The sequence below is a fragment of the Neocloeon triangulifer genome, unplaced genomic scaffold (assembly GCF_031216515.1).
Source record: "Neocloeon triangulifer isolate White Clay Creek 2 clone unplaced genomic scaffold, ASM3121651v1 ptg000014l, whole genome shotgun sequence".
Lineage (NCBI taxonomy): Eukaryota > Metazoa > Arthropoda > Insecta > Ephemeroptera > Baetidae > Neocloeon > Neocloeon triangulifer.
The window spans coordinates 2461704-2489197 of NW_026775556.1; the positions used below are offsets into that span (position 1 = coordinate 2461704).

The window sequence follows — 27494 nt, forward strand, 5'->3', positions numbered from 1 at the left end:
TGAATTGATCACCATTTTTACGCATTTCGTGAAACGAGCCTATTCCTTTTAATGGTTATGTGTTTTTCAATTAATAAAAAGATATACGTCTGGTGGAACGAACAACTCTTTCTGCAGCGCAAGGTAAACAAATAACAATATAACGTGTCCGAAAGCTGACGCTCCGAGAGGATAAGATGCAGCTCGCCATATGGAGATTCCTTAATGAGCCAGCTAGCGACGCGCATCATATTAAAATGTATAATATTTTATTACGGGACTGACTTACGATTACGGCCGACGGAATAAAAGAATAAAGGAAAGGACCCACTTTGTTTATTGCATCCATAAATCGTGGGCTAATTATGATGTTGGCGTGGGTCCGTCTCGTCGGCGAATAGACAAATACAAAGACAGGAAGGCGCAGGAGGGCAATATTTTTGAAAAAAAAAAAGAAATAATAATAATAAATAAAGAAGTAACTTGATTTAACTAAAAATCTATAATTAATTGAAACTTCTAAAATATGCTTGAATAATAATCTTGAGGGCTCTCTAATTTATTTTGAATTTGAATTTTACATAAAAATTTTCCAAATTTTCAAGCGGTTGGCATCCGAAAAATTTTAATTGGAACATTTTTCTAATGTTTGAGTATAGATAAGTGCTGATCATCGTGGCTTCGAATTCCGTTGTGCGGACAAAGGCTTTTCCATCACACATCGCCAGATTGGCCAGGCGTTTGTGCGCCATGGACTGGCCGTGATGCGCGAGAAAAGTACACACTCGAATCCGAATATAATACAAAACGCTTCACGGTGCTTTAAAGCGATAGAGAGGAGTCGGCGGGCGGCACAAAAGCGCTAATGAAGGCGGCGAGACGCCTAAGTGCCAAAGGGTTGCAGCCTCTGTTTGTTTTGCTGGCTCATGACGCCGAGCGGCGTGGCTCCTGATACGACGCCACGAAATATTATAAAAGCGTGTTTTTTTTTTGCACTTCATGCATGCGTATCTCAAAGTGCAATTGTGAATTTAAATGGAAAAGAATACGACGCAGAAATGAGAATTTGATTAAGTAAGTGCAAGTGCAAAAATTCGCCAGTGAAGAATATAACTTATTTTTTTCTTTTAAATTTAATTGAGAGAAGCTGGAGAAAAAGTTGGTATTAATAATCACGCACAATAATTAGCTCATATTTTTTTCTGGGAGCATTGCTTGATCTATAGAAATGTATATTTTGATCAAAAAATAAGTTAAACAATTATTGAAGCAATTTACAGCAAAAGTAAAGATTTTTGAAAAAAAAATAGTGCAAACGGACGAAAAGGAGAATTATTGTAAAGGAAATTTTGACAAAAATAAATTGAAATTGAATTTTTAAAAGTTTGCTTGATTGTTGATTTAATGATTAAACCAGATTAAATTTCTTTGTATTGTATTTTTAATTTCATTTTTAAATTTTGTCTGCATTAATTTTTTCTAGTTTCAGTTGATTTAATGAAATACAATAAGAGACAAAAACTCAATTAACATTTCCCTAGAATAAGGTAAAAAATCAATTTTATTTTATTTTCTTAAAAGAGGAAAGTTTTAACTTTTGAACAATCAATTGGAACTGATTTTCGGCGACGAACTGAGCAAAAGTGCAGGCTGATTTCATTTGTGATTATATAAATATCATAAGCAAAAGGAATTATATGTGTGTGAATGAACCTCGACAGACCGACAGAGATATCTTTCTGTCTATTTGAGATTTGCGGCTCTGAGCACAATGGCAGCGGCGACACGTCCGATTGTTATTGAGATGAACCTGCTATGGCAAGCCCGAAATAATCCTCTTGTGTTGCGAGAGAGCGAGACAGAGAGACAAATCCCTTTACTCGCGCATCTGTTCATCCCCCGCCCGTGCAGCCACCAGCATATTACAACCGTCATCATCCCCGCAGAGTTGCTAATCGCGCAAATTATTCACTTCACCAGCGGCACAATAATTCTGACGATTCTCTCATTCAACCGTGGAAATAAATAATCGACACAGAGAAAAGTACATCTAAAGAGACAGTCATATTCGTAAATACAAAATTACATAGGTCCAATTAATTTTTTTTTCATTTGTTGTAAATTATAGAGAATATAAAAATGTAGAAGAAAATTAAATATTTTAAATCCATTTAATTAACAAAACCTTCTCTTTCGTAGGGAAGTATTAATTAGTCTTTCATCTTTACTTTTTATTATAGAATTTCTTCAAAAATTACTTTTTGTAATGTTAAAGGTTAAAGGTCAACTGCCAAAAGCAGCCCTGTTCGGACTTTGCCTCACAAGTTGCCCTCGATTGGTGTCGGATTGAGATGTGGCATTGTGGCGATGCTTTTCACACACAATGATACCTTGATTATCACTCATTGTGCTTTGGCTCGCCGATCTCCGAGCGCGGAGAGAGAGAGAGCGGACCGTAATCGAACAATGTCGGCCGAATGATAAAACCCAATGTGCTTTTACATCACAATGTGTGAGATATCGGTATATTGATATTTATTTACTCGCTCGACATGCATTGACGTGCGAACGAGAAAGACACTCTCTCGGATTTTTCAATTTCTTTCACCAATAATGGCCGCCGCCGCCGATCGTGAGTTTCAACTCGAACGTGCGGTGTGACTGACTGAGATTTATTGATTGTCTGATCACCACGGAAAATTCACTCTGCAGCCGACGAGAATATAATAGAAGCAAATTAAGACAATTCCGTGCGAGATAAGCGATCTTGACTTTTTGATGCGGAAGATGTTTTGAAAAATGATCGTTTATGTTTGATAAAAAAAAAATTGTGAGGAGCAGCTTTGAAAATTAAATTTACCTCTGTAATTATAATTATGCAGCGTTGCTGTGATTTTCAAAAATATTTTAATTTTTCTTTATTTTTATGGAAAATTCTTAGCTCTGATGAAGAAGTGCGCAAATATTCTCCTTTTTGTAAAAAAAAAAAAATGATATTAAAATTATTTGAGTATGTTAATTTTTCACATACTTTCTTTCAAGATTTTTTTTACACGGGAGACTAATATATTAACTAATATTCAACGATACATTAAATGTGCACATGAGTTTCAAGTTGTCTTGCATAATTCAATCTTTGATTGTAGAAAAATAAAATAAAAATAGCATATTTCCACTTTTGGCGAAACTGCAAATTTTTATAGCTTTATTCAGAATTCCATTGAATGAGTACCATATTGTGTCAAAATATTATATAGAATATTTTTAGCTTCTATTTACAATAAGTTGCCAAAACTTTTTTTGCGTATACCCTCTGGCCATATTGTATAAAATCAAATAATAGCTAGAATAGTTGTTAAATAAAATCCTTTACAAAAAAAAAGGATAATTTTTTCCCTGAGTTTTTGTTAAAGTGCTGCCAGAAAATAAAAATTGTGGAGATCAATCTACTTGAAAATTAAGTTGATAAATTACTTCAAAATCTAAATTTTTTCTTGAACACTGCTCGACAAAGAAGATAGAAGATTAAATTATAAGTCTATTGGGAGACTTTTTCATGAATAAAAAAAATTATTTTCATGTCAAGCTCGTGAAAAATAATTGAGTGCCGCCCCCGCCGCTTGGGTTTTGACGTCTGTCTGCTAATCAAATCTGTCAACAAACACAAAACACAGCACGCCCCGTCTGCCAGCACAGTTTTTTACACCCCATCTTTTTTATATCGCATGGCAAAAGAGTTGTGACAACTTAATTGGAGCAAAAGTGCACCTGCATGCATGAAGCAAACCACGTGCGCGGCGCGACAATAAAACACACTGCGCAATTATCGCTGCGATGAATAAAATAGCGGTCGGCTGGGGGTCATTAAATTAGATTTGATTGAATCGCGGCGCAAGCGAGGGCCGCCGCGTGCCGCTCCGCAAAATTAGCGGGCGTGTGGTGCGGCGAGCACGTGTGCGAGCGCCGCCCGCGCCTCCTCCCTTTTGACTCGCTCTGTCAAAACACACAACTCTAAATAATACAAATTACTCGTATTTTGATTTACAGTTTATATTTTATGTTGTAGAAAAGATATAAAAATTATGAAAATAACAATACATACCTTATTGTTTTAATTATCCAATGTTATTTTTATTCTAATTATATTAATGGTGTTCTTTTTATTGTGTAAATTTCAATTTTATTTTTGTTGTGTTGCCGGTCAATAAAAAAGTATTTAAAAAGAAATTCCTAAGATTGAGTGAAGCTTAAAAAATTTACTATATATAAAATCAAAAACTTTATAAGCCCTTTTAAATTTCATTTTGAAGCCTTATTATATTTTTACTTTTAAATATATAATAAGTTATAGTTTTTTTTTTTAAATGAAATTAACTTTCATCATTCAATTTGATATTAATTACATCATTATAAACTATAAGCATTCTAGCAACAAATAGTTGACACTTAACACTTAATGTGGTGTTTAATAAAAATAAAAGATGAAAAGTAAAAAGTGCAAAAATCTTCTTGAATAGCCAAGGTTTTGCCAAAATTTGTGATCAACAAGAGTATGTATAGAAAACATGTATATAAACCTAATTTTCAAATGAGCTGATGAATAAAATTTGGATCTGACATTATTTTCACCTGACGAGCTGCTTTGTGCGCCTGCACAGGAATCAAAATTTGTCTCTCCCCGGCGTCGACGGCCCATCAATCTGCTCTCGCGTTTTCGAAATACGTATAAGCTTTGAGATGATGATCGCGTGTATCATGGAGGTGCAATTATGTGATCAGCGCGCAGTGTCAAAGCCTGTAATCAGCGAGAGGCTCTTCTGTGTGCCGCGCACTGTAATTTTCGCCGCGGGGTTGTCGCCGCCGCCACAGAGAAGAGACCGTGATTGTAAATGCTCTACTTCTTCATCGCGACACAAGTGGAAAAAGAGAGCGAGATGAGCGCAGAGAGGGCTTTTCAGCTCTGCTAGCGAATCCCTAAAACACCCTTGAGATGGACGCGGCTATTGTAGCAACTATCCTGGTGCTTTACTCTTTCTTTTTGTACGCAATTTTCAGGGGTTGTTGAAGTTTTGATTTTCTCTCATGCTCTTTACGTTGAACATGAATCATTTTTTTAAAAACAGAGATTTTAGCTTATGAGTTATATGACTAACAAGAAGTGCAATTATAATATAACCATAATTTTTCACCATTAATTTCCTAGAACTAAAAGAGATTCTGTTGATAAGACTGAAATATACCTTCTGAATAAAATTAAAATTCAATGACGTCTAATTTGTGAAACGTTGGTTGAAAACATAAAAAATAATTTAATTATAATAATTGGTATTTATCAAAACAAAATTTCATAGCTCAACAAAAAAATGAATAAGGCGCAAATAAGTTATTATAAGATATAAAGATAATCAAATTCCGTCTGGCCTCCTTTTTTGAAATTCAGCTAATTTAAAATCTGAATAATAGGATATTATCATCGAAACTTTTCTTAAATTATGTGAATATTTTTTTTCCTTTACTCATACATATTATCTAATTTTATATTATAATAGTTGGTCGTCCGGTTGAACAACGCGATGCAATCTAAACAATGCTATGAAGATACGTTGGATTTGAATGTAATATAATTCCTAAAAAAAGTGCATTGCATTTTGAGCAAAAAAAGCGTATGTTGGCGCTGATGAAAACAAACTGGAAAGCCGAGAGAGACGTGGCAAAAGCCGAGAGCAACATCACAAATCGAGATTTTGCAGCGGGGCTTTTGAGGTTTCCATGGCGACAGAAGTTGCAAAGGCGTGTCTCTCTGCGTTGTCCGCTGATTGTGCGAGAACTGGCAGCGAGCAGTTGCATCAATAAAGTAGCAGAGCTACCGAGAAGAGCGCGACGGCAAACAATAACATGCACAGATCTCACGCTGAGCCTCTCGCTGCTGAACTTTGTTCAGAGCAAAGCAAATAAAACAATCTGCGTCGCTCTCTTGTCGTGGAAACTTTGCAGCAAAATTTGAATATGTTGACGTTGACACACAGACATAAGTGTGCTCCACGCAAATTCTTATAACATGCAACACAAAAACTGGAGATTTTTTTAGGGGAAAATATATTTCTTTTAGGTAATCACGATCAACATTCATTTTCTCCGATGTGTTTGTCAATCAATATTACGTTTGTAGCAATCTTCTTATCTTAATGAATTTTAAATTACGAAATATTTCAAGCCTATTATTCCTCCAGAAAGTAAATAGCAAGGTGAAAATTGCATTAACAAATATCAAAGAGATGAGTAAGTTCTGATATTTCCTTGTATAATGCTTTAGAAATCGGTCATTAATTGTAAAATCAATAAGGAAAGGTGTGTTCAGGAAAATAGGAGTGTTATTAACAACGTTTTGATTACGCAGAATGAAAGATTTGTGCCGCATTAAAGTGTTGCAGATGATATTTGTTGAATTATTTATTTATTATTCTACTCTCTTATCAATAAAAAAAAAAAAATTGAAATGGAAATAAATGAGGAGAAAGGGATTCACAAGGGATTTCAAAAGAGACACAAGCTCGAAAAAGGGCACACGGTACAGGCCAATAAAAAAAAAATTGTCTTGGATGTAAACAAAAAATCAATTTACAAATATGGAAAAAACCGATTTGTAAAAATTTAAAAGAATATTCAAAATTTGGAGAAAAAAAATAAATAAAAGCATTCTGTGATCTGTCGATATATTTTTATGATTTTTATACACATATAATCTAAGGAATAGGACAGAATTTGCAAGTGAGCCCCGGGATTGACATTAATATTGCAAATAATTTTATGAAAAAGACCAGCACTTTTATTTTTAAACACAAGATTATAAAATTGAGGTACCCATACCGCGCATCAGACCTATAAAATTTTATCACAAACGTTAAAAAACAAGGGAATAACTCAATTTGTATAAAACTTTGGGTCTTTTCGGAGGTTCAGGCCATGCAAAGAGGCACATAAATATACATGTTTTGGTCCTTTTCAGTTAATGGCCGGTGCGGCGGGGCGTACTTCTCGTATAGAAAAGGCGAAAATTGTGATCCGAGCTAGGGGGAGCAGCCGCAGCGGGGTTCGAACGATGTAGTCTCATAAAGAGTGATATTATGTGTTTGAATTTATTATTTTTTAGAGGCGGCCGCCGCATACACTGTCGCCTCTCTTAAGAGAGGAGCGGAGGTCAAGCGGCCTTTTCATATTTAAAGAGAGAAAGAGAGAGAGAGAGGCTGTTTTTCTCTCTCTCAACACACAATGCCCGGCACATCCATCAAAGGCATAAAACTCCGCCGCCGCCTCGCGCGCAAATGCAGCAGCAGCAGCGTCGATTCTTTCACCTCGACACAACTCTTGTACATTTGTACGTAAATCAAGCCGCTTTTCTTATTTATTGATCTACACATATAAATTTTTAATAAAATAAAACACGCTCACACCGCGTTTATTCCCCGTTTTAATATTTATTATCGTCGCGGTGTCTTTTTAAAAGAGTGCCGCCGTTTTGCATTTTGAATAACAGCTCATAAATTTCACATCACAAATTCACAAGAAGCTATGCGGTGTTGTGAAAATTTCCACACCACCAGTTTAGCACAATGTAAAAATTGTATTTAAAATAAAAAAAATCACTTTTGAAAAAACAACTTGTAACACTAAAAAAAAATGCAAACTGAAATTTTTATTTTTTAGACCATTTTAAATGATAAAATTTTTTTAAGCGGTTCAGAGGGCTTTATTAATCATTAATCTTTCGGCTAGTCCATCAAACCCAAGTAAAACAAAAGATAAGTTTGAATTTCTGCTTAAAATTTAAAAAAAATTCTTATATATGTTTACACTTGAAATCAAAATTACATTAATTCACTTATAATATCAATTTTCGGCAATAATTTTTATAGCAATTAAACAATTAAAATGAATTGAAATTTGATGCAAAACCTTTTTCATACACCTATTTTATTAAATCAGTTATCAGTTGATGTTTTAACTTATTAATTAATTAATTTCAAATCATCCATTCCATAATTTTTAATTTCAGCTTATCCATATTAAATAAAAAATTGAAGAAAAAGTAAAAACTATATTATATTTTATGAATATAAACGACGCATAATTATTTTAGCATGTTAGTGCGGACATGATGAGAAAAAAACGATGCACTCTTTTTTCACTGAATATGTGTAGGATTCAGCAGGAAATATATTCAATTGTTATTCCCCGCCGAATTATTATTCGGTGTTGCATCGCGAGCGCAGGGGCGATTATTTTGTCGCAACAAAGCGTCGCTTTGAGATGCATGCATGAGGGTGCAATCAAAGGGAGGCTGTGGGGGCGTCAATTACTCGTCATTATGCATGACAACACCCTCCCACGGGGTGCATTTGGATAAACGCACCCAACTTTACGCCGTGCTGTTATTTGGATAGAGAGCTACAAAATTATCGCAACTTGCTTTTCTCAGGGGAATTGATTTGTTAAATGCACTGACAGACCCGAGTGTTTTTGTTGGGAATGTGACAAATTGCAACAATCAATTAGTATGAGATTCATGTTAAAAACACGAAAAGAATAAAAATTAAAAATCATCAATTATTTGTCTCTTATTGTTAGAATATATAGGCACGGGAAAATTTAATGTTTCTAATCGCACAAAAAAATTAGTATTGAAGTTTTGCTTATGTTTTTAAATTTTTCACAGGGGTCAGTCCATGTTGCACGTATTAGCAGATATATTGCCTATGTAAATAAATTTGTCACAAAAATTATAATTTTTTTTAAATGTTCCTTGTTCCATCAGTCTGTTTTATATTAATTGCTTCATTTGCGTAGATAATCTTGATCAAGACTTCAAGGTTTTTGTTCTTAGCATCCTCATAAAAACGTGAGTATAAGAAAAATTATCCTGCTTCGTCCTTTTCAATTTCTTCCAATCGTTTCCCATATATGACGAAAATAAATGAAGTAAAAAACAAATTGTCAAATCACTCAAAACGAGAGGGACCTTTTCGGACCATTTGTCCGCCACTCCTCAAACACGCCAGGTCGAACCCATTTATAATCGCGGTTCACAATTGCTGAAAAGCAGCTTTGCAGCTTGTGAAAAATATCAATGTATATAATAACAAATAAACTAGCATTTGGAGGAGCTGCAAACATGATTGACTTTTTATCTGCTCCTTCAGCAGCAGCTGTTTTTGCCTGGGACGCAGCAGAGGGTCTCAGGGCATTGACAAGAGCGCGCAGGTACGAAGCCACCCCCGCTGCGCGCTCTTTTCCACCACTTGATATATGGCTCTCCTTTTAAAATTGTCCTGCCGTGTCCGATTTGGAGGCGACCTCATGAAAATCGTTTCGGGGAGTCTATTTGGGGGTAATATAGTATCAGCATAATGGGCTGAAACGCAGCAAGCTGCTCCCTAGCACATTTCTCTCCAGTGCCCCCCTATATGCGGGCTGCAGGTCAAAATACTCTACTTCTGAGGAGGGCAACTTTGTATAATTATGAAAAGTATTTCAAAAATATGAATAATTTTTAGTATGATAACAATTATAATGAAGAAATTAGTTTGGTAATTTTGCAATACAATTTTATCATCAGAAATTTATTAAACACTGTACAACATGAATACAATTTTATAAATAATATATAATAATATACTTATTATCCAAAATCTACATTCATTTTCAAATTGATTTTATTTTCTTCCAACTTATATACGGTAAGATATAACAAAATATTATAAAATTTGGCAATTAATAATTAAGCCTTCAGGGAAATTTTATTTTCCCATTGACTATATCTATGTGTGAGATGTGTGAGGAGTTCTCGACTCCCTTTTGAACAAGTTCCCAGCAGCAGAGTCGAATGATTTTGAATTGCCGCGCGTGGCAGTTTACGCGGCGATTACTTCCAGGCCCGTGACACTATTATGGTGCAATATAAGTTGCGGCCTGAGGCGGATCCCACATTACAGAGCGATATATTATAAAGAGCAGCCCCCGCGCCAGCGGTCGATTATTTCACGGCCCACCGACGTATGTCCTAATGCCAAAATTACATTCGGCAGCTTAATCTTCTTGCTCCTCTCTCCAAAAACTGATTCCAAAAACGATCATTAAATATAAAATCTAGTAAAAAAATTAGCATTAATATATTTTTTAAATAATTATTTTATTATCATAAATACAGGTAAATACAATTAAGTTGAAATAATAATAATTATTATACATTTAAATGCTTCTTTATTTGAAGTCCATTATGATTCGACAAAATTTGTCATAACTTATTATTATTTAGTGGCAAATCCTCTTTTTTTATGAAACTTAGCTAGAGGGATTAGTTGTTAGAAAATTTTTGTATTTATCTAACTGGATGTAAAAATGAAACCATATAAAATCAATCAGAAATATCTTTCTAATTAAATTATACCTATGATAATTCAAAGTTAAATGTGAAAAAATTTGCTATAATTTTGTAAATGTTGTTTTTGTCTATAATCATATTAGCATTTAACAAAAATAATAATTGTTATGAGCCATTTTAGTGTTGTTATATTTTTGCACAAAACTGCGTGATGTAAATTATATTAACCTTTGATTACAAAGCTTTAAAATTTTACTTGGGATTTCAATAGAAAAAATTACCAACTTTGCACCTTTAACGGGAAAATAGATGCACACTATGCACAGAAATGCACACAGAAAAGCAAACAGTGCGCGTCTCATGCACAGCGCCGGTCCTTATGGGATTCTTTTGTGCGTCATTTTGGTACAAAAGCTGCGCTCACTTTTTCTTATTCACGACGGGTCAATAGGAAAAAAAGGAAAACGTTCCCTTTTCTGCTGCGCGTTTTATAAAACGCGTGACGCTCGATCTTTGGCCGAATACCAAGAAAAATAAATGTGTCTTTTTCTTCAATACAGAAAGTCAAAGTGCGCGGATGTGTGTCGAAAAAGGCCAGGTAATAATGTGTGCCTTCGCTAGGGGATCGCGCCCACTGCTCGCGGACAATGCACTTTTCACCACAGGATTACTTCCCTCCGAGTGGCTCTGAAAGCTGCAGTCGCCGCGGCGCCGAACCATTTGTGAATGGCTGATGAGATTAGACCGCTCGTGCGTCTCGTGGGACTTTTGCTTTTCTCACTGGTGGCATTTCTTGCGCCGTGTTTTCGTTCTCATCGCTGTCAGGTGCAAAATCCGTTCAACGCATTCACGAAAAGCAGAGGGGTTGACTGTATTGGATATCTGTTTTGTTATAACAGAAGTTGAACCCTTTCAAATCGAGAAGATATATGAATCAGTGTGAAACATTATATGGAACACATTTATAATCATCCTAAATTCAATTTAAGAAACGCGAATCAATTATTTTTAGGTTTCAATATTTATAATTCAAACTTTTCTTTAAACCTTTTTGGCATATTTGATCCTGCATAGTAGATATTTCTAAATTAATGGAAAATATTTCGAAAAGATGAGCATTTTTTAAGGGATTAGAACAAAAATAATAGCGTCTTTTATTGTTTTTTTATGTCATTTTAAAATTTTAACTTTTAATAATTGCAATTAATTGTTTGACGCCAAATTATATTCAATTTTTAATTTTAGTAAGTCCGCTAGATTTGAGCATCTTAATTGAAAATTGTGTAGCCTTACTCATTAATCAATTTCGCGTGGAACTAAAACTGTTCCAAATCAACCTAAAATAAAATAATAAAGTAGTTCAATTAACAAAATAAGGCTTTGTCCTGTTTCTTGAAAAGTCTTTTTAATGTTGAACAATAAAACCGCTGTCGTTCTAAACATTCCTCTGCTAGCAACTCTGACAATTCATATGGTTTTTTATAAGTCTTGTATAGCATGTTGAGAACTTTTAGATGAAAAATTAGATTTAGTATTTTGAGCTGAAAATCTATTTTGATGCTATTCAATTTCTTCCGACGCTGCATGTTTTGCAAAGCAAAAAGATTTCAATACTTTATCTGAGCCCTCGTTAAAATTCGAGGCGCGTAACTCACGCGAGGCGAGCTGCTTTTCTATCCCTCTCTCTGGAGGGCTCGTTCGTAGTGCTGATCAGCCGCGCACTACAAAAAGTGGCCGACTCGGTGTGTATTTCTATCGTTTCCATTGTTTCGTTCTATCGCGTGTTTTCGTACCTTTTGTTTGCTCTCGCGACTCAATGTGCCGCTCAATCCTTTTTACATTTATTTTTTCTGTTCATCTTTAGGGGCAGCGGCGGCGGCGCTGAATGGAGCGCAGGGCAGGCGGAGGACCCGACTGGCTCCTCCTCGCGCGCTGGACCATTTTTAGAGGCGGAGTCTTGCGGCCGCACAGCACCATCGTCTGCAGCACTAGTCGTACTCGCACTGTGGAGCCGCGAGCCTCAGCAGGCCGCGTGTCCGAGGATTCGATTCCACGTGGAGCAAGGACATGAAGGTAGGAAACTATTTTCCCAAACATAGTTTTTCTGCATAATCGAAAAGTTTTATTTGGTTTCTTCGCGATATTTTATTCACCCTAAACAAAATGTTCAAACTGGCAGTTTTATCATGTCTCACTTATAATTAAAACCAAATTTAAAAATCTAGATTAGCGCAGAATTGTAATAATTTAACAACGTGGCATTTAAATATACTATAAAAATTTCTGTATGTTTGACGAATATTTCATTATAATATTGCTATTAAAATAAAATTTGCATATTTTCTCAAGTGACTTGAAACAGTAATAAGATTAATTATTAGGCAAAATTTTAAGCATTTTTACTTGCCCAATTTTTAGGATAGAAACATTAGCAAATTCCTAAATAAGAACCATCTTATATTTTTCAAGATTATATATTTAACTTATTTTAAGGTAAATTATATTGCTATACATTGACATTGAAACCAATTTCAAATATCAATCACACAACAATTTCATTTCGATGATCGTATACAAGCAGAAATCAACCACTTATAAAAATCAAAATGATGCCGTTTTGTAGCCGATGTGATTCATGGTTTTGGCTAATTCATGCATTCTGACCTCTCTGTTGTCAAGAAATCAGAACCGAAGATTTTAATGTTCTGTATATAATTTAATAATCAAAATTTATAGAGGAAAGGGATGAGCAAAGGAGATTAAATGAAGAAACTTACCAATGAGAATGAAATTTTCATTAAAATAATTTCTTTACTGATTTGCGCTCTTTTATTTTCTCTGGTGCTTTTCATTTGATTTCCAGAAAATTTTTATAGATGTGGTGCACCATGATTATTAATATTAATGATATAAAAATGGAAACTAAAATAATTAAATCCACGTAATTATGAATAAAATTATCGCTTCAATTATTTTATTCAATTTGTTTTCTAAAACAGCAAAATTCTATCAATTTTTTAATATCAAACCCTTCAGATTGTTCTTTTGTGTAAAAGAAGGTTGATAAGAGTCTTAAAATGCGGCGCTATATTTTAATCTTTTGCTGACGTGCGCGTCAGATATATAAATGTTATTTTACTTCAAAAAAGCACACACACTATTGAAAAACGCTTTTCTTGTGGCATCGAGCTTGTTGTCATTTTCCCAAGAGCTCTTGGCGCAAACAAAGCAGAGAAAACGCCCGCTCTTTTGAATCGGATCGGAATAAGAAAACACATTAGAATAATAAGCAGCACTCAGACGAGTGACTCTTTGATAGGCGTGCGCTTTGTGTTCAGTTGGTCTTTATTTTGATAGGATCCGCGATCGCTGCGGCGTATCCCTGCACAGCAGATAAACAAAAAACGGAAGCTCTTGAAATTCAAATAAAAAAAAAGGAGAGAAGGGTTAAATACGCGCGCGCGATTCGCGTTGGAAAAATAGAAGATGGCTGCTGGTGAAAAAGCGACGATTGTTTTTATAGCAGGTCGACGGCTCGACTAATAATAATAAAATATAAAATCAGTCAGTGGCGGCGGCAGATGATGATGCGATGATGCTGGGAAATGTGTATTTGTATTTATTGTGGTGTGTCATGCTTTATTATTGATTCCTGCATGGCTGCTTCGGAGATCCGCTCACGAATTTCTTTTCTCCCTTTATCTGCACCACAGTGATCACCAAATATTTCAAATCGGAAAATGTATAAATAAATAAATAAAGCAGCAGTGGCACCATAATATATCGCAACGCCTATCCACTTCCATGCCATATTGGATGAGATTTGGACAAAAATCACATAGTAATAGGAAACTATTTCTCTTCCTTTATATCATGCGTTTATATATGTTTCCCGTTCGCAAAAAAATAAAAATAAATATACCAAACGCGTGCAGAAAAAATTTAATCAAAGAGCTTTGTTTGATTCAAAATTAGGATACTTACTTAAGATTTTGAAGAGTTAAAAATTGAAAGTGTTATAAATACATTTCAACTATATAGAAAAAATATATTAATCATTTTATTTAAACTGGAAATTTTTTTTAATTAAAATATTATCAGTTATTTGCAATAAAACCCCTTGAATTTAATGCCCTTAGGCTTTGTGTTGAGCTTCTCTGCGGCGCACGTTGCATAACTTTTGATATCAAAAAGGGAAACATCTAAATCTACCCATTGAATTGGAACATGATTACAAATTTACGACTTTACTGCAGAAAAATGATTGAAGCTTCATTGAATAGTGTTACTTTTACAAATTGAAGTTTTGATGCTTTGTGGCCAAATTAAAGGAGGTTAAGATATCAAAATTAAAGCAGCCGATAGCCTTAATTATTATTATAAGCTAAAGCTTTCTAGAGTTACTTTATATTATAATCTTACACTTATAATTAACTTATTTCATTTTCATGTTTAAAACAAAAAATTTGCCTTTTAAGCAGATATTTGTACTCAGGTACTTACACGTTTTGAGGTGAAAAACAAGATTGTCCTCCCTGAGGGTATTTTATTAAAAATTTATATTAAATAACTGGCTTGTGCAATGCTGAATGCGGCCGAAAGTGGTAAAATAAGGTGTTATATCTGCAGCTTTTAATTAAAAAAAATGTATTTATTTTCAACAAAAGGCCCCTCTTTTTCACTTTCGGCCTCTCCAGTCTTTTCTTTTTTGCATGAACTAATTTTAATTTACAGTTTGGAAAAACCTTGATATAAAAATATCACCTCATTGTTTAATTTTAAATTTCAATCAATAAATTTGCTCCTTAAAGCGAATTATTAAAGCGTTTTAAACTCAGAAAATTACTCTACACAAAATACTAACTTGTTTCATTTTTATTGCTAGTAAATTATTTCCCACTCTCTTCTCTGCCTACAAAAATATCTGGCCATCCCAAGTTTTAATGGCTTTTTAAATAAATACATTGGCGCAGCGATCACACAAGAGCCGAAAAAGCATCGCGGATTTTTTATGTGCATTTTCACGATCATATTAAGCGCATAAGTTATTATACGGAGAGAAGTGGCCGAAGCATATTAAAAATTCGCGACAGCGTCTCTGTCGCTGGTCGATCGGGCAGGAAAAATGAATTTTTATTAAATTATGGGGGTCCGGTGGGTAATTAAAAGGGTTGTCGTAAATTTGGGCGCAACCCGGCTCAAAAAGTGCTAAGTACCTGATCCCCCGCGGACCAGATTGAGACGCGCTGCCGGGCCGATAGTCCATAAAAAAGAGTCGGGCGGGCAGCAGGGGAGGCCTCGCGCGCAGTTACACGCACCAAAACACTTTTATTCGAGCCCGACAAGCAGCAATTACCTGATGAGATAAAGCAGTCACCTGATGCCATAAAGAGGCACAACTTACGGCGTCGATTCCCCGCGCAGCCTAAAACGAAATACATTATAATATTATCTACATATTTTCAGTCTATGTCCGATAGATATATTATTTGTTCAAGTGCGCATAGAAAATAATAAATCTGATTTTCAAAATGATTTTTTTTATAGACAATGCTTGTAAAATATTAATAATTAATGATCAGTGTAAACTAATTTATTGCTCATGTAAAAAATAATTTTGAATGATTTTGAAAAGATATTTATTGTACAATTAACGCAATTTCCAGTAAAAAATAATCCAAGGAAAACGAAAGAACGTCGGGAAGATTTTGATGATTTTAACAATTTCCACATAATATGGTTTTTCAGCTCCATTTATTGCCTGCAGTTGCACACTGTGAAGCTCTATTCAATTAAATGATCTATACACGATTTATTCAATTAAATATAATTTTAAAATTTAAATAATTTTATTTATTTAAGAACAAAAAAACCAGATTTCCAATTTTAATATCAGACAACAATATTAATGATGACAAAATATGATTTTTGTTACCTTAATTTTCTTTATTTTTTGAAACTTTTATAAGGTGTCTCTAATTAGCTTTACAAAGAGCTTAGATACTACATTTTTTTTTTTTTAATAAAATAATCACCTAACTTTAAAAATTAGGTAACATAAAATGGAACATTTGGCTTCTTGGCATGTTTAATTGATTTCTTTTTTCCGCTTTTTTCTGCAGATCTGTTTATTTTTACAATAAAATTAGCGGAAATTAGAGCCTAAATTAGTAATCTTTTCTCTCTCACTATAATTTTTGACAGAAATGAAATATAAATTAAAAAGTGGTGAGAATCATCAGGAATTTTTCATCTCTCTCCCTCTTATAATCCTTTGAGGCGCGATTTTCTTTTTATATCAACCGTGCTGCGAGCTAGGTGTGTGTGTGCTCTGCTTGAAAAGGATTCTGCATGAAATATAGCTCTGGTCGGTGCGAAGCGAATACGCGTATACAAAGAATGAAAGAAAAAGAAACAGCCAGACACTTCTTCTTCTTCTTTTTCACAGAAATAAAGTCTCGCGCGCTATTGTGCTCCTCTTATTGCTTTCGAATAAGAGAGGAGGCGCAGGTAGGTACCTTTTGGCTCGCCGACCTGTCAGTGACATGACTTATTAGCCGGCGACACTATCCATCTTGCAACATGTGTTCCTGTCTTCGGCCCGCCACGGCCCCAGCCTCCCTTTGTTTAAAAGTGCGCGAGCACGGCGCTCTTTTTTAGCCGGCGAAACAAAAATCAAAATAAACCAAAGTCGGCACCTCTCAAAAAGTTTTCCAATCGGTGCTTGAAACTTAAATTATATCGGTTCAATATGTTATTGAATTAAGAACTGCGCATTTAAGTTACACTGTTTGTTGACATACCACTGGGGAGTAGCCAAAAAAATGTATGCACCTTTGGGTTAGGATCGTGAATCTCAAAATTAACTGTTGGGGTATATAATTTGCCTTTGAATGCCTTTGGATTTTTGGAAGCTTGAGGAATTTTCCGATTAAGAAAGTCACTTCTAAGTTATCTAAATTGATGCGTTCAAGTAAAACACATTAAATTAAAATAAATAATTGCATTTAAATTAAATTATGTACGTTATAAATCATTTTTAATAACTTATTAATTAATTTTGATTATTTGTAAACAAAACTTTAAATTAATAAACGATATTGCATAAATAGGAGTATCTAAATTCTTAATTTTTTAGTAAATTTATCAATAAAAAAATAAAAAAATTGGAACTTTTTTAATTTTTTGCTGGTTATATCTTGCGTATTGGTTCATACAGGAAACATTATCCTATATAGAACGTCAAGCTGCAGCCTTTAAGTCATGAGTTATAAATTATTTGGAAAAACTCATGCATAGGTTTATGCGGTTTATAGGTACAAAACCCAATGAAAGTTTGTATAGTAAAAAAGCATTTTTATGCGCCTTACACAACTCTTTTTACCTGATATGACGTTTTCCTTTACTTTGAATTAAATTCATTATGAACCTTATAATAATTTTATTTTGCTCTTTTCATAATCACCCTACTTTAAAAAAATTCTATATTGCTTTCAATTTTATAAAGTATCTTGATATTTTGTTATTTTTAAACCTTTAAAATCAATGGCTACGCTGAATCTCCTAAAAGATATTCACTTTTGAAAAGGATGAGATTGAAAATTATACAAAAGCAGCAGGCAAGTTTTATTATATGCGATCCTTTCCGCAGGAATTTTAACGAGAAAAACCTCTTGTGAAATGAAGAGGGTCGCCTCCTAGCTCCTGCTGCTACTGGAATATAGGCACGCATAAATGAAAAGTGGAGCAACAAGTAACAAGTCGCTGGCTGTCATGAAAGTGTTCGCCCCCCGTCGCGAAGTGAAAAGGGGTTGATTATTGAAAATCAGCAGGAAAGTTTTTTCTTCCCAACTGCTGCAAATTTTTCAAATATTTTTTCACCCCACATTGTCAGAAAACTGATATATTATTTCTACGCTATTTTCATATTTCCATCAAAGGAGTGGAGAGATTTTTATCAAAAAAGAATGTGAAAAAGGTGGCGCGATGAAGAATTCGGCGCTCGCTTGAATTTAATTTATGTCCTCGCAGCAGTTGTAAACATAAATTTCCGTGCCCCCTCTGCTCCTCGGCGAGAGGAGGCGCAAAATGTTAAACTCTTGTTCAATTGACAGCTGGCTTGTTTTTACATTAATCGCGCGCGCGGCTCCTGTTCTCTCTTTGTTCGCGATCGCCCGGCTCGGATTTATATGCGTTTTCGTGCTACAGCAATTTATTTTGTTTCTAGTCGGTAGAGCTTGGGAATCACAAACTTATAATAATTAAAATATCATCAAGAGACTTAAAATATAAGTCCGGTTTATTTTTGGTCCGTTTTTGCCTTATTAAGAAGGTATTTTAAAAGTTTGCTAAAACTTAAGTTGTGGGAGAGCAAATTTTAAAATCAAAAATTTGCTAAGAATATATATGGCAACTTATAATTAGTGACAACACTATCAGGATTAAAAGTAGCTTAAAAGTTAGCTTTAGGTTTCGTTTTCTGCTTTTTTGGAAAAGTATTTAACTTGCATCATTGTAAATTTAATCAGCTATGTATGTGCAATTGATTTGCCAAAAATTTGAATATCCTTTTTTATTTCACATAGAAAACACACACACACACACACACAAATTTCTAACAATTAGTTTACAACAAGGCAAAACTGAAATTAAATTGTTTGCATGTGTGTAATTCCTTTCACAATTCCATACACATTTGTTTTCTCTGCTTTATTTAATCCTGGAAGTGTGAATTCAACATTATTTAATTGTAAAATAATAATTAAACTGTGAATTGTCTCCCTACACTGTAATTTCGCACATTGTGTATGTAAGTTTTGTTTATGATTTGTTTACGGGCTGAGTAGTTTTTGCCAAAATAAATCAATCTTTTTAGAATCTATTTCCACTAAGATGTACCAAATTTTGAACTCTGATCAAAATCCAGAGTAATAAAAACGATTATGTTCATTAATATGATGATCGCAATTGAAAGGCTTATAATTTATAATTCAGTTAAGAGAGTTTAAAAAATTTTATTTCAAATTGTTTACTGCATCTGATGGTGGCAGAGTTTTTGTTTAAATGCGGGAAAATTTGTTATTTTGATTGATGAATCATTCTTAACAAAATGTAATAAATTTTACCAAAATATAAATTACCGTTCAATTTAACATTTCTGATTTTTTAACCCATTCAAACTGTAAAATTGAATTAAAAAAAAAACTATCGGAAACTCATTCCTAATTCTACTCTTCTATAAATTATGTTAAATTTATTTCAATGAGAGTTGTATAACAAAATTTCACATACAAATCACTTTTCAAGTGCCTCACAGTCGAAAGTCACTGATTTCGGTTTGCTCTCTTGACAATCGCGCTTTTCAAACCCACCCCTGACTTGGTCGCACCCTTTGCCGGCTAATGGCGCGTGACACCCCTGGATGTGCGGTTGGAGATTTTCAAACAACCTCTCTCGCTCTCCTATGCAAGGCTCCTATGCATACAACTGCGAGGAAGTTTGGTATATCTGCGGCTCAAAACACACAAATCCATTATGATAATAACGCGCCGAGGCAGATGGTTGGCTCGTTTTTCTGCACGCCCTTGAATCAAGCCCTCGCGCGGCTGCCGCATATCAATATAGGGGAGAGGGTGCCAGGTGAGAAAGTAATGGCAGAAAGATGGAGTGTTTTATTGTCGTGGATATGAACTGGCGACTCGCGCAGTTTGTCCGATATGTTTACGGCCTTGTAGTTGTGCTGTGTCAACGGTCCTCTCCTGCAACACACTCGATTCAAAAAAAGAACATAATCTTTTCTGTGCTGGGACTCTTTTTTTTCCAACACACACACACACGCTTGCCGAAGCAAACAGACCTCCCGTTGGCATTTTAAACGCCCATAAAAAGAGCAAAGGAAACTTGTGGCTGCTGCTGCTGCTCATTTCGGGATTTTTGTCTCGCGAAAAAAGGCATCGCCTCACGCAGCTCTCGACTTGACGCACACTCGGGCTTATATTATGTTTTTATTATACAGGGACACTGTCCACTCAAAGTTACCGTCAGTTGAGGCGTACAATTTAATTAAAAAAAAATTATTTGCCCCATTTTTACAATACTTATTGTTAGAATAAATTATATTATGTTGAAACAGAATATTTTTAATCATTAAAAATGAGGACTGTCTATTTTGTCATAATTTGAATGAATTAACTTCCTGAACCCGAAGAAAGTACCAAAATTATCTTAAAATTATAAATTACATTAAATTTAAAGTTTAAAGAGAATAAAAATATAATTATCTGGCTTTTTTGTTAAAAATTGGTATTTCACAAACCTGACAATCCCAAATCAAAAATACTATGGCAATAACAAAAATACTCCTGTTTTCTTGCATTTCGTTAAATTCCATTATACCTTTTAGGTTTTATCTTATTTAAACTTTATTATTTAGAATAGACTTTTCCTTTCCTGATTTAATAAGAATTTCATAAACCATTTAATAATTGCTGGAACAAAAGTGAATAATATTCAAATAATTCTATAAATTGGATATGTATACCCGCGCTGACGGTATCTCATTAAATTTAATTCCGTTTTCGTCAGCAGTAGTGTGTGCCGTGTCAAACATAAAGCGGTCCAAAATCTCGAACATTACCCATGTTTATGTCCATCAGTGGGAAGCATGCGTTGTTAATATGAATGCGAATGGAGCTGGCGTATTTCATTCCGGCGACACGGCACATACAATTTAATTTGTCCAACGGGCTCACTCTTTCGCACGCTCTTAAACTGATTTTTGTAGATGGTGGGAAAAAGTGCGGGGCTAGCCAAGTCAAAAAGAAAAAAGTTTATAGCATATCAATAATGAGCAAAACAAAAAGTTTTGCGGTTTACTAACTTAAAAATTTATGGTTATAGGTCATATATAATTATTGTCAGAATTGATATTATTATTTATTCTTCTCGGTCATTACAAAAAAATTGGTTAAAAGGGAAGAAAGGGTTAACAATTAACTCTCACAATCAGACCAGGTATGTTTTTCTTTCCAGTAGTGGCAATAAAAAAGGGCGTGGGGGTGAAGGTAACCATGGGCCCCGGCCTCAGCCCTCAGCAGGGGCCTAAAACTATTCATCATAACAATGCATACATCATCAAATATTTTCAAAAGTGCAGCGGTTTCAGGCAAATTTTTTCTTTCTTCTTTACTCACAAGTTGTACTTCCATTATAAAAATGCTTACAGATTTTTCAATATTATTGTGTATTTTAATTACCATTTGAGCGATTTATTTTTATTTTAATGATATTGATTATGCTTTAAACTTATTATCAACTTATGATGTTTGAACGAACTCTGGAACGCGCTTCAAGTTGCGATAAAAAGAATATGTTGAATGTCCATAATGCATTAGCATAACTCTTCAGCCTCTATAAAACAAGCAGCGTAAAAAATATATAATATGTGTACGTTTAACACAAACACCAAAACCATAAAAACCTTTTTTTCAATACATAATTTTTTAGTCAAAGAATGTGACACTCAATTGAAACGAAAAAATATGAATTGTCAAAAGAAGAAATTTGGAATTATGAAATTCTACCCTAAAACTAAAAAAAAATCCTGACTCACCTCTCAAATCTTCAAACGTCAGAAATCCATAAAGGGCACTTAAAACTTTACACACATTCACTTGAACACTGCTCTTAACTCCTGATTTAGGGAAAGGGCTCCGATCACCCACCGCTTTCCCGGCCCAAAGGCCACTCATTCAGGCGCCCTAACCCTAAACCAGGAGCTCGGGGCGAAAGAGGGGGTCCCCCGCCCCCAGGATCCAGGAGGTTTGCCCTTCTCGGACTGCGCAGGGTTAACGTACCAGGATGACCCGGACGCAACCCACCCGTCTCACCCTCCTTAGCAAAGGGCAGGTTTCCGTCGTCCTGAGTGGCGGAGGGGCTGACACGAGCCCCGCACTCGTCTCCGGGCCCTCCGGAAGGGCCCCTTGGTCCCGGTCACGCCCCCCAGTTAGTTAAGGATGTCGACGATTTACTATCCGGGGGGTCACCCGACTTTTGGGACACCATCGACTCCTGCGGCACTGCGGACAACCAAGATGACTTCCAGCTAGGCTGGCCGTCAACTGATCTTACTGAGCTCCGCCTGTGCTTGCGCGGTACATGTGGGCGTGGCAGAAGGCGGCAAAATTTAAAAATTACACTGTTTTTCTTAATTATAGCAAATTGCGAATTATTATGATATTTTGGAAACATCATTAATTTTATAAAACCGAAATTAATTTAAGGAAACACGTAAAAACAAAATTTCCGACAAAATATTCCGACAAAACTCTCCCAATCTTAAAGTAAAATTCATAATTATTCAAAATTACCCAGGAATGTCCAAAAAAAAAAAAAAAATTTTTTTTTCAGGTATATATAATTTTTTTAGATATATATGTATATATTGTGTTTAACAGTATTTAAGTTTATAACATACTTTTCTTTTATAATTTCTTTTTCTGGATAAATGAAATCCTTGAAACGCGAAGGTGAAAAATACGCTTGTCTAAAAAGGTAGAGGCTTCGGTTTTTTAATTGAATTGAATTGTCTTAATTTATTTTATTAATGGCAACGTATGTAAATGAATTGCAGTAAATGAATTCTTTTTCAAATTATCCTTATTACCAAGTACAATAATTACAACAAAATAAATATGAAAAAAAGTATATTTTGAGGAGGCCTCAATTGGGATTCTCACACGGGCCCCAGCCAATGAAGAGCCGGTAGTGTTTCTTTCTTTATAAAAAATATCAACTGATATAATCAAGAATAGAAAAATCTAATAATCTGTAACAAAATGAGAAATTTTGTAAAAATGTTAACTTTGAGTAATTTTTTAATGCCACCAAAAAACTGAGAGTTTTATTATTAAATATATATATATGTGTGTTGCCTTAATCTTCTTAAATGCACTTTAATAGTCTGACCAGATCCATTAATCTTTCTTGCAGGATAGTCCGTATAGAAGCGAGAGTCTATATATATTAATTCAATTCCTTCTGGTTCATCTTTAATCAATTAAGAAGCCTCAAATCTCAACCCCTCCAACTGACAACGTGCGGTGTTGGTGTGATTAATAATTCTGAGGCATTTGTATAATACAAGCTGCGGCGCGGCAGCCGTGCATGCCTTTGATGCTTTTTTGAGTGGCGCGGCCGCACGCTCTTTCAAATGTGGAAAATGAAATATTTCTAAACAGAAACGACTCCCAACAATCAATAGAATGGACACATTCCATTCATTGATAGCTTGCAAGTCTGAAAGAAATGTTTAGTCTTGCAATAAGCAAAAAATAGTGTTAAATGGTTTATTTTTGGAAAATTTTGGAAAATTATAGATTTATCTATAATTTCAGAGTCTTGGACACAAAAATCACGACAGAAAAAGTAGAATAAATTATTTTCAATAATATTAAAAAAAAAAAAAAATGCAGATTCACATCACATCATAGATAAATAATTGATTAAAATCCAATAAATTTTAAAAATAAAAATACTTGTTTCAAAGTTACTTGAAGTCTATCAAAATCTTATCTCAAAAAGAGAGACCTGAACATATTTTGTGTGGCGAGCCAGAGAATGCAGAGGAGTTGTATTGCAGGATTAATAATTTAATAGAATGATGAATGCGATTCCCGGTGCCTTTGACTCTTTTGGCATGATGGATGGCGCCATCAACAGCCAGTGACAGACACGTAATAAAACCGCGCGCCGCCAACAAGAAAATGAATACACTACATACATGTGATGATGTGAAAAGCCGCGCCGGCAAATCATCATAACAAACTGTATCGTTGTACCTTGCAGGGTCGGCGCTCTGTGATTTTCGTGGACCGTACATTCCATCGCAATACCACCGGTACCAAAAGTGACGACGAGCAGGATCAAATTCTGCGAAAGGGGCAAGGGACGATGAGCGTAAAAAACCTTCAAAATTTATTTTATGAAAAGAGAATAATATTCTGAACAAATTCAGAATGTTTGGTCTTTTGATAAATCTTTTAGTTTGATAAAAATTTATTTATATAAGTCAAGTGGAGTTTTAAAAAGAGGTTCTGAATTTATTAAAATAAATCACGAGTATAGAACAAGGTATTATGGATGCAAAGTGAGAAACAAGTTTGTAAAAACGTTTCCCATAAGAATATTGTAGATTCTGAGGTCGAGCAAACCAAATTATACTTTTACAATAACTTTTTTTTTTTTTTTTTTTTTTTTGAAAATCTTCAGACTATAATTTTGAGTAGAATAATTATTTTGAAGAAATTCTTCTTTACTGTACATTCTGTTATTCATTTTTTTTTTTATACTGTTTTTCTTACAGTATGATGTATGATATATATCTCCTCGGAAATGACTTATATAAGCTAATGTTTACAAATTTATCATCAATATGAATCGAGCCGTTTTTTAGCAGAGATCCCTTCTTATATAATTTAATCCTTAATTTGAAAAAATGTCTTATAGATTTAGAAAATAAATGGCTAAAAAAGTTTTATTTTTTAAAATTATATTGTTCATTTTACTAATAAGCACTAATAAGTATAACAAAAAAAGTAGAAAATGCTTTTCTAGCACAAATACTAATTTTATTTTTAAATATAATTTTATAATGATTTCTAAAAACTTTTTTTAGTATTTTAACTCTGTAATTTGTGTGCATTTTTTTATTTAAATAATCGCATGCCCGCATCTGAGAATAAATTAGTTTCAAGTACGTTCACCATCAGCGGCTCCTACTCAGTTTAATTTTACGAGCGCCTCAGAATAAATCTTTTTTCAATTAGACCTCTGACCGACCCCAAATAAGTTGCAAAGAAGCCGCTGCGGCCAGTGTGTTTTTTGTATCTCTTCTCCTGCCGGTCGTCATAACGCCACTGTCGAATAATTAAAAAAAAAATGGGAGCGAAACAATTAATTTGGCGAACGCTCAACAGCTTTTATTGTGCTCGAAAATTAAATTAAAAAGATGCAAAAACGGGAGGAAGAAAAAACAATGCGCCCGCCAGCGGCGTGAGGGAGGTCCGTGCATATATTATTAATTAACCTTTGGCAGCCACAATAATTAGCTTAATTACTCTGGATTAAAGTGGGTCACGTGCGTCAGGGATGCAGAGCCCACGCTGCGAGGAGATGCGACCGACGAAGCGGCCAGCGGGATTAATTATGCTAACAGAATATGTGCGTCTTTTTATTTTTGCCACACACTGCGCGTGATTAAATTTTGAGTGATACGATTAATCAAAGTGTTCTCTCTTCTCTAACAACCAATTTAACTTTTAATTTTCAGTTAAACTGGTTCTAATTCTCTTTTAAAAAATCAATTAAGCTAGCCTTAAATTTTATGGAAACTATTTGATTTGGAAATTAAAAATTGCAGATAATTTTTGTAATTTTTCTACATTACTTCTTCAATTTTTGACAATTGCGAATCAATTTATGATCGCTTCGGGCATTTAAAATGCCAAAGATATACATTTTCAGCCGAGGATAATCATTACTTCTATTTAATTTCATCCTCTCTGAGCTTGCGATTCCACTCCCTGCGGTATATGTAAAATTTGCCACATTTACAACTGAAGTCCAAGTAAATTGCGAGCGTTTATACATTTGAGGCGCTTAAATATTTTCATGAATGAAATAGTGCGACCAGGATTATAAGAGCGATATGCCAAAATGGACCTGTTTTGCGCCGCTTTTATAATGTGCTCGGCGACACTAAGACCCTCGTAGCCATTCATATTAGTCTCTGGAGCCGGCGAGAAAATCCCTGAATTGATCGCCGGCCGTTCAAGTCTCCGACCAAGTCGTATTATTTACTCCCTTTCTCGACTTTACTATATTATATATTATAACTCCAACAGTTTATTTTGTTTTACCATGCACAGGCATACAATTTTTAATTTATTAAGAAACCCGAGAGTTGCATAATAATTCTATTCTTAATTAATTAAATAAAAAATTGATATCAGTTTTATTTTAATATATTTTTTTCGATGATAATTTTATGCTTTTATACCTTAGAAATGTACTTTTATAAATTAAAATATATCTCTTTAATAATTTAATAAAATATTAAAAAATAATTATAAAATTATAAAAATTTGACCATTCACAATGCTCTATTTAATTTGCAACATCGACACTGTTTTAACTCCCTTTAACTAATCGTTATTAAGAATTGTAGCAAATTTCAGGTTTTAATTAAATATCAGCCAAAGTATTAATTAATTATGTTCCTCTATTTGAACTAACCTCAGATTTGTGTTTATTTTTGCAGACAGAGAACTGCGTGTGCACGTCTTGCGGCGAGTGCATCACTGACAAGTACCTGCTGCAGGTCAACGGAAGACCCTGGCATGCCCAGTGCCTGCGGTGTTGCGTCTGCCAATTGGCCCTGGATAGACAGCCAAGCTGCTTCATCAAAGAGGACTCGATTTATTGCAAGGCTGACTATGCCAAGTGAGTTTTCACGCGTCTCATTGTTATAAATTTATGTTATTTTCACATGTAGAAAATAAATTATATTATTATGCTTTTTGAAACCATTTACAATGAGATTTACGTCCTCTGGTTTCTTGAATATGCCAAAAGTATCTCTAAAAAAGGCAGGGAAGCTGAATTAAATTCATTTTGAATTTCCATTTAAGGAATTATTCAAATTCGAGGTTAATTCAAGACTTATTTCTGTATATTTATACATTAAATTTTAAACCATATAATAACAAGATAATAATAATTTCCCTATAGGAACTTCAAGAAATAATTTTGAATTAAAATTTGACTTTTGATGTCTCAAATTATATTTAAGATTGCAAAAAATCTACTCATTTCTCAACCGTTTTTTTTTTTATTTTATAAATTTTCAGTAGAAGCGCTTCTTGAATTGTTCAGAATGAAAATTGTAGGTTCTCAATACCTTTCTTTATTAATGAATCGAATTGACTTTTATAAAAGTCAAAGTATTGTGCCCGGTTCTATTATAGAAATCTCTAGCTAGTCAAAGGCACCGTTCCTCTGGTTCTTGAAAGGCGAGCCCCCTAATAAAAGCGCAGCTCCTTTCTCTGCACGCGGCGTTCTCCAACACCGCGCGCGATGC

At 34.4% G+C, this 27494-nt stretch overlaps 1 protein-coding gene across 3 annotated transcripts in view; it reads left to right on the forward strand.

Annotated features, from left to right (window-relative positions):
- Nucleotides 1-27494, forward strand: part of LOC132201301 (LIM/homeobox protein Awh) — a 43185-nt gene that overhangs the window by 5439 nt on the left and 10252 nt on the right. For all 3 annotated transcript variants that reach the window (XM_059627355.1, XM_059627357.1, XM_059627356.1), the window contains exons 2-3: nt 12222-12430; nt 26676-26857. In XM_059627355.1, coding sequence (XP_059483338.1) covers nt 12425-12430; nt 26676-26857 — 188 coding nt within the window. In that variant the 5' untranslated portion in view covers nt 12222-12424. The remainder of the gene's footprint in view (nt 1-12221; nt 12431-26675; nt 26858-27494) is intronic.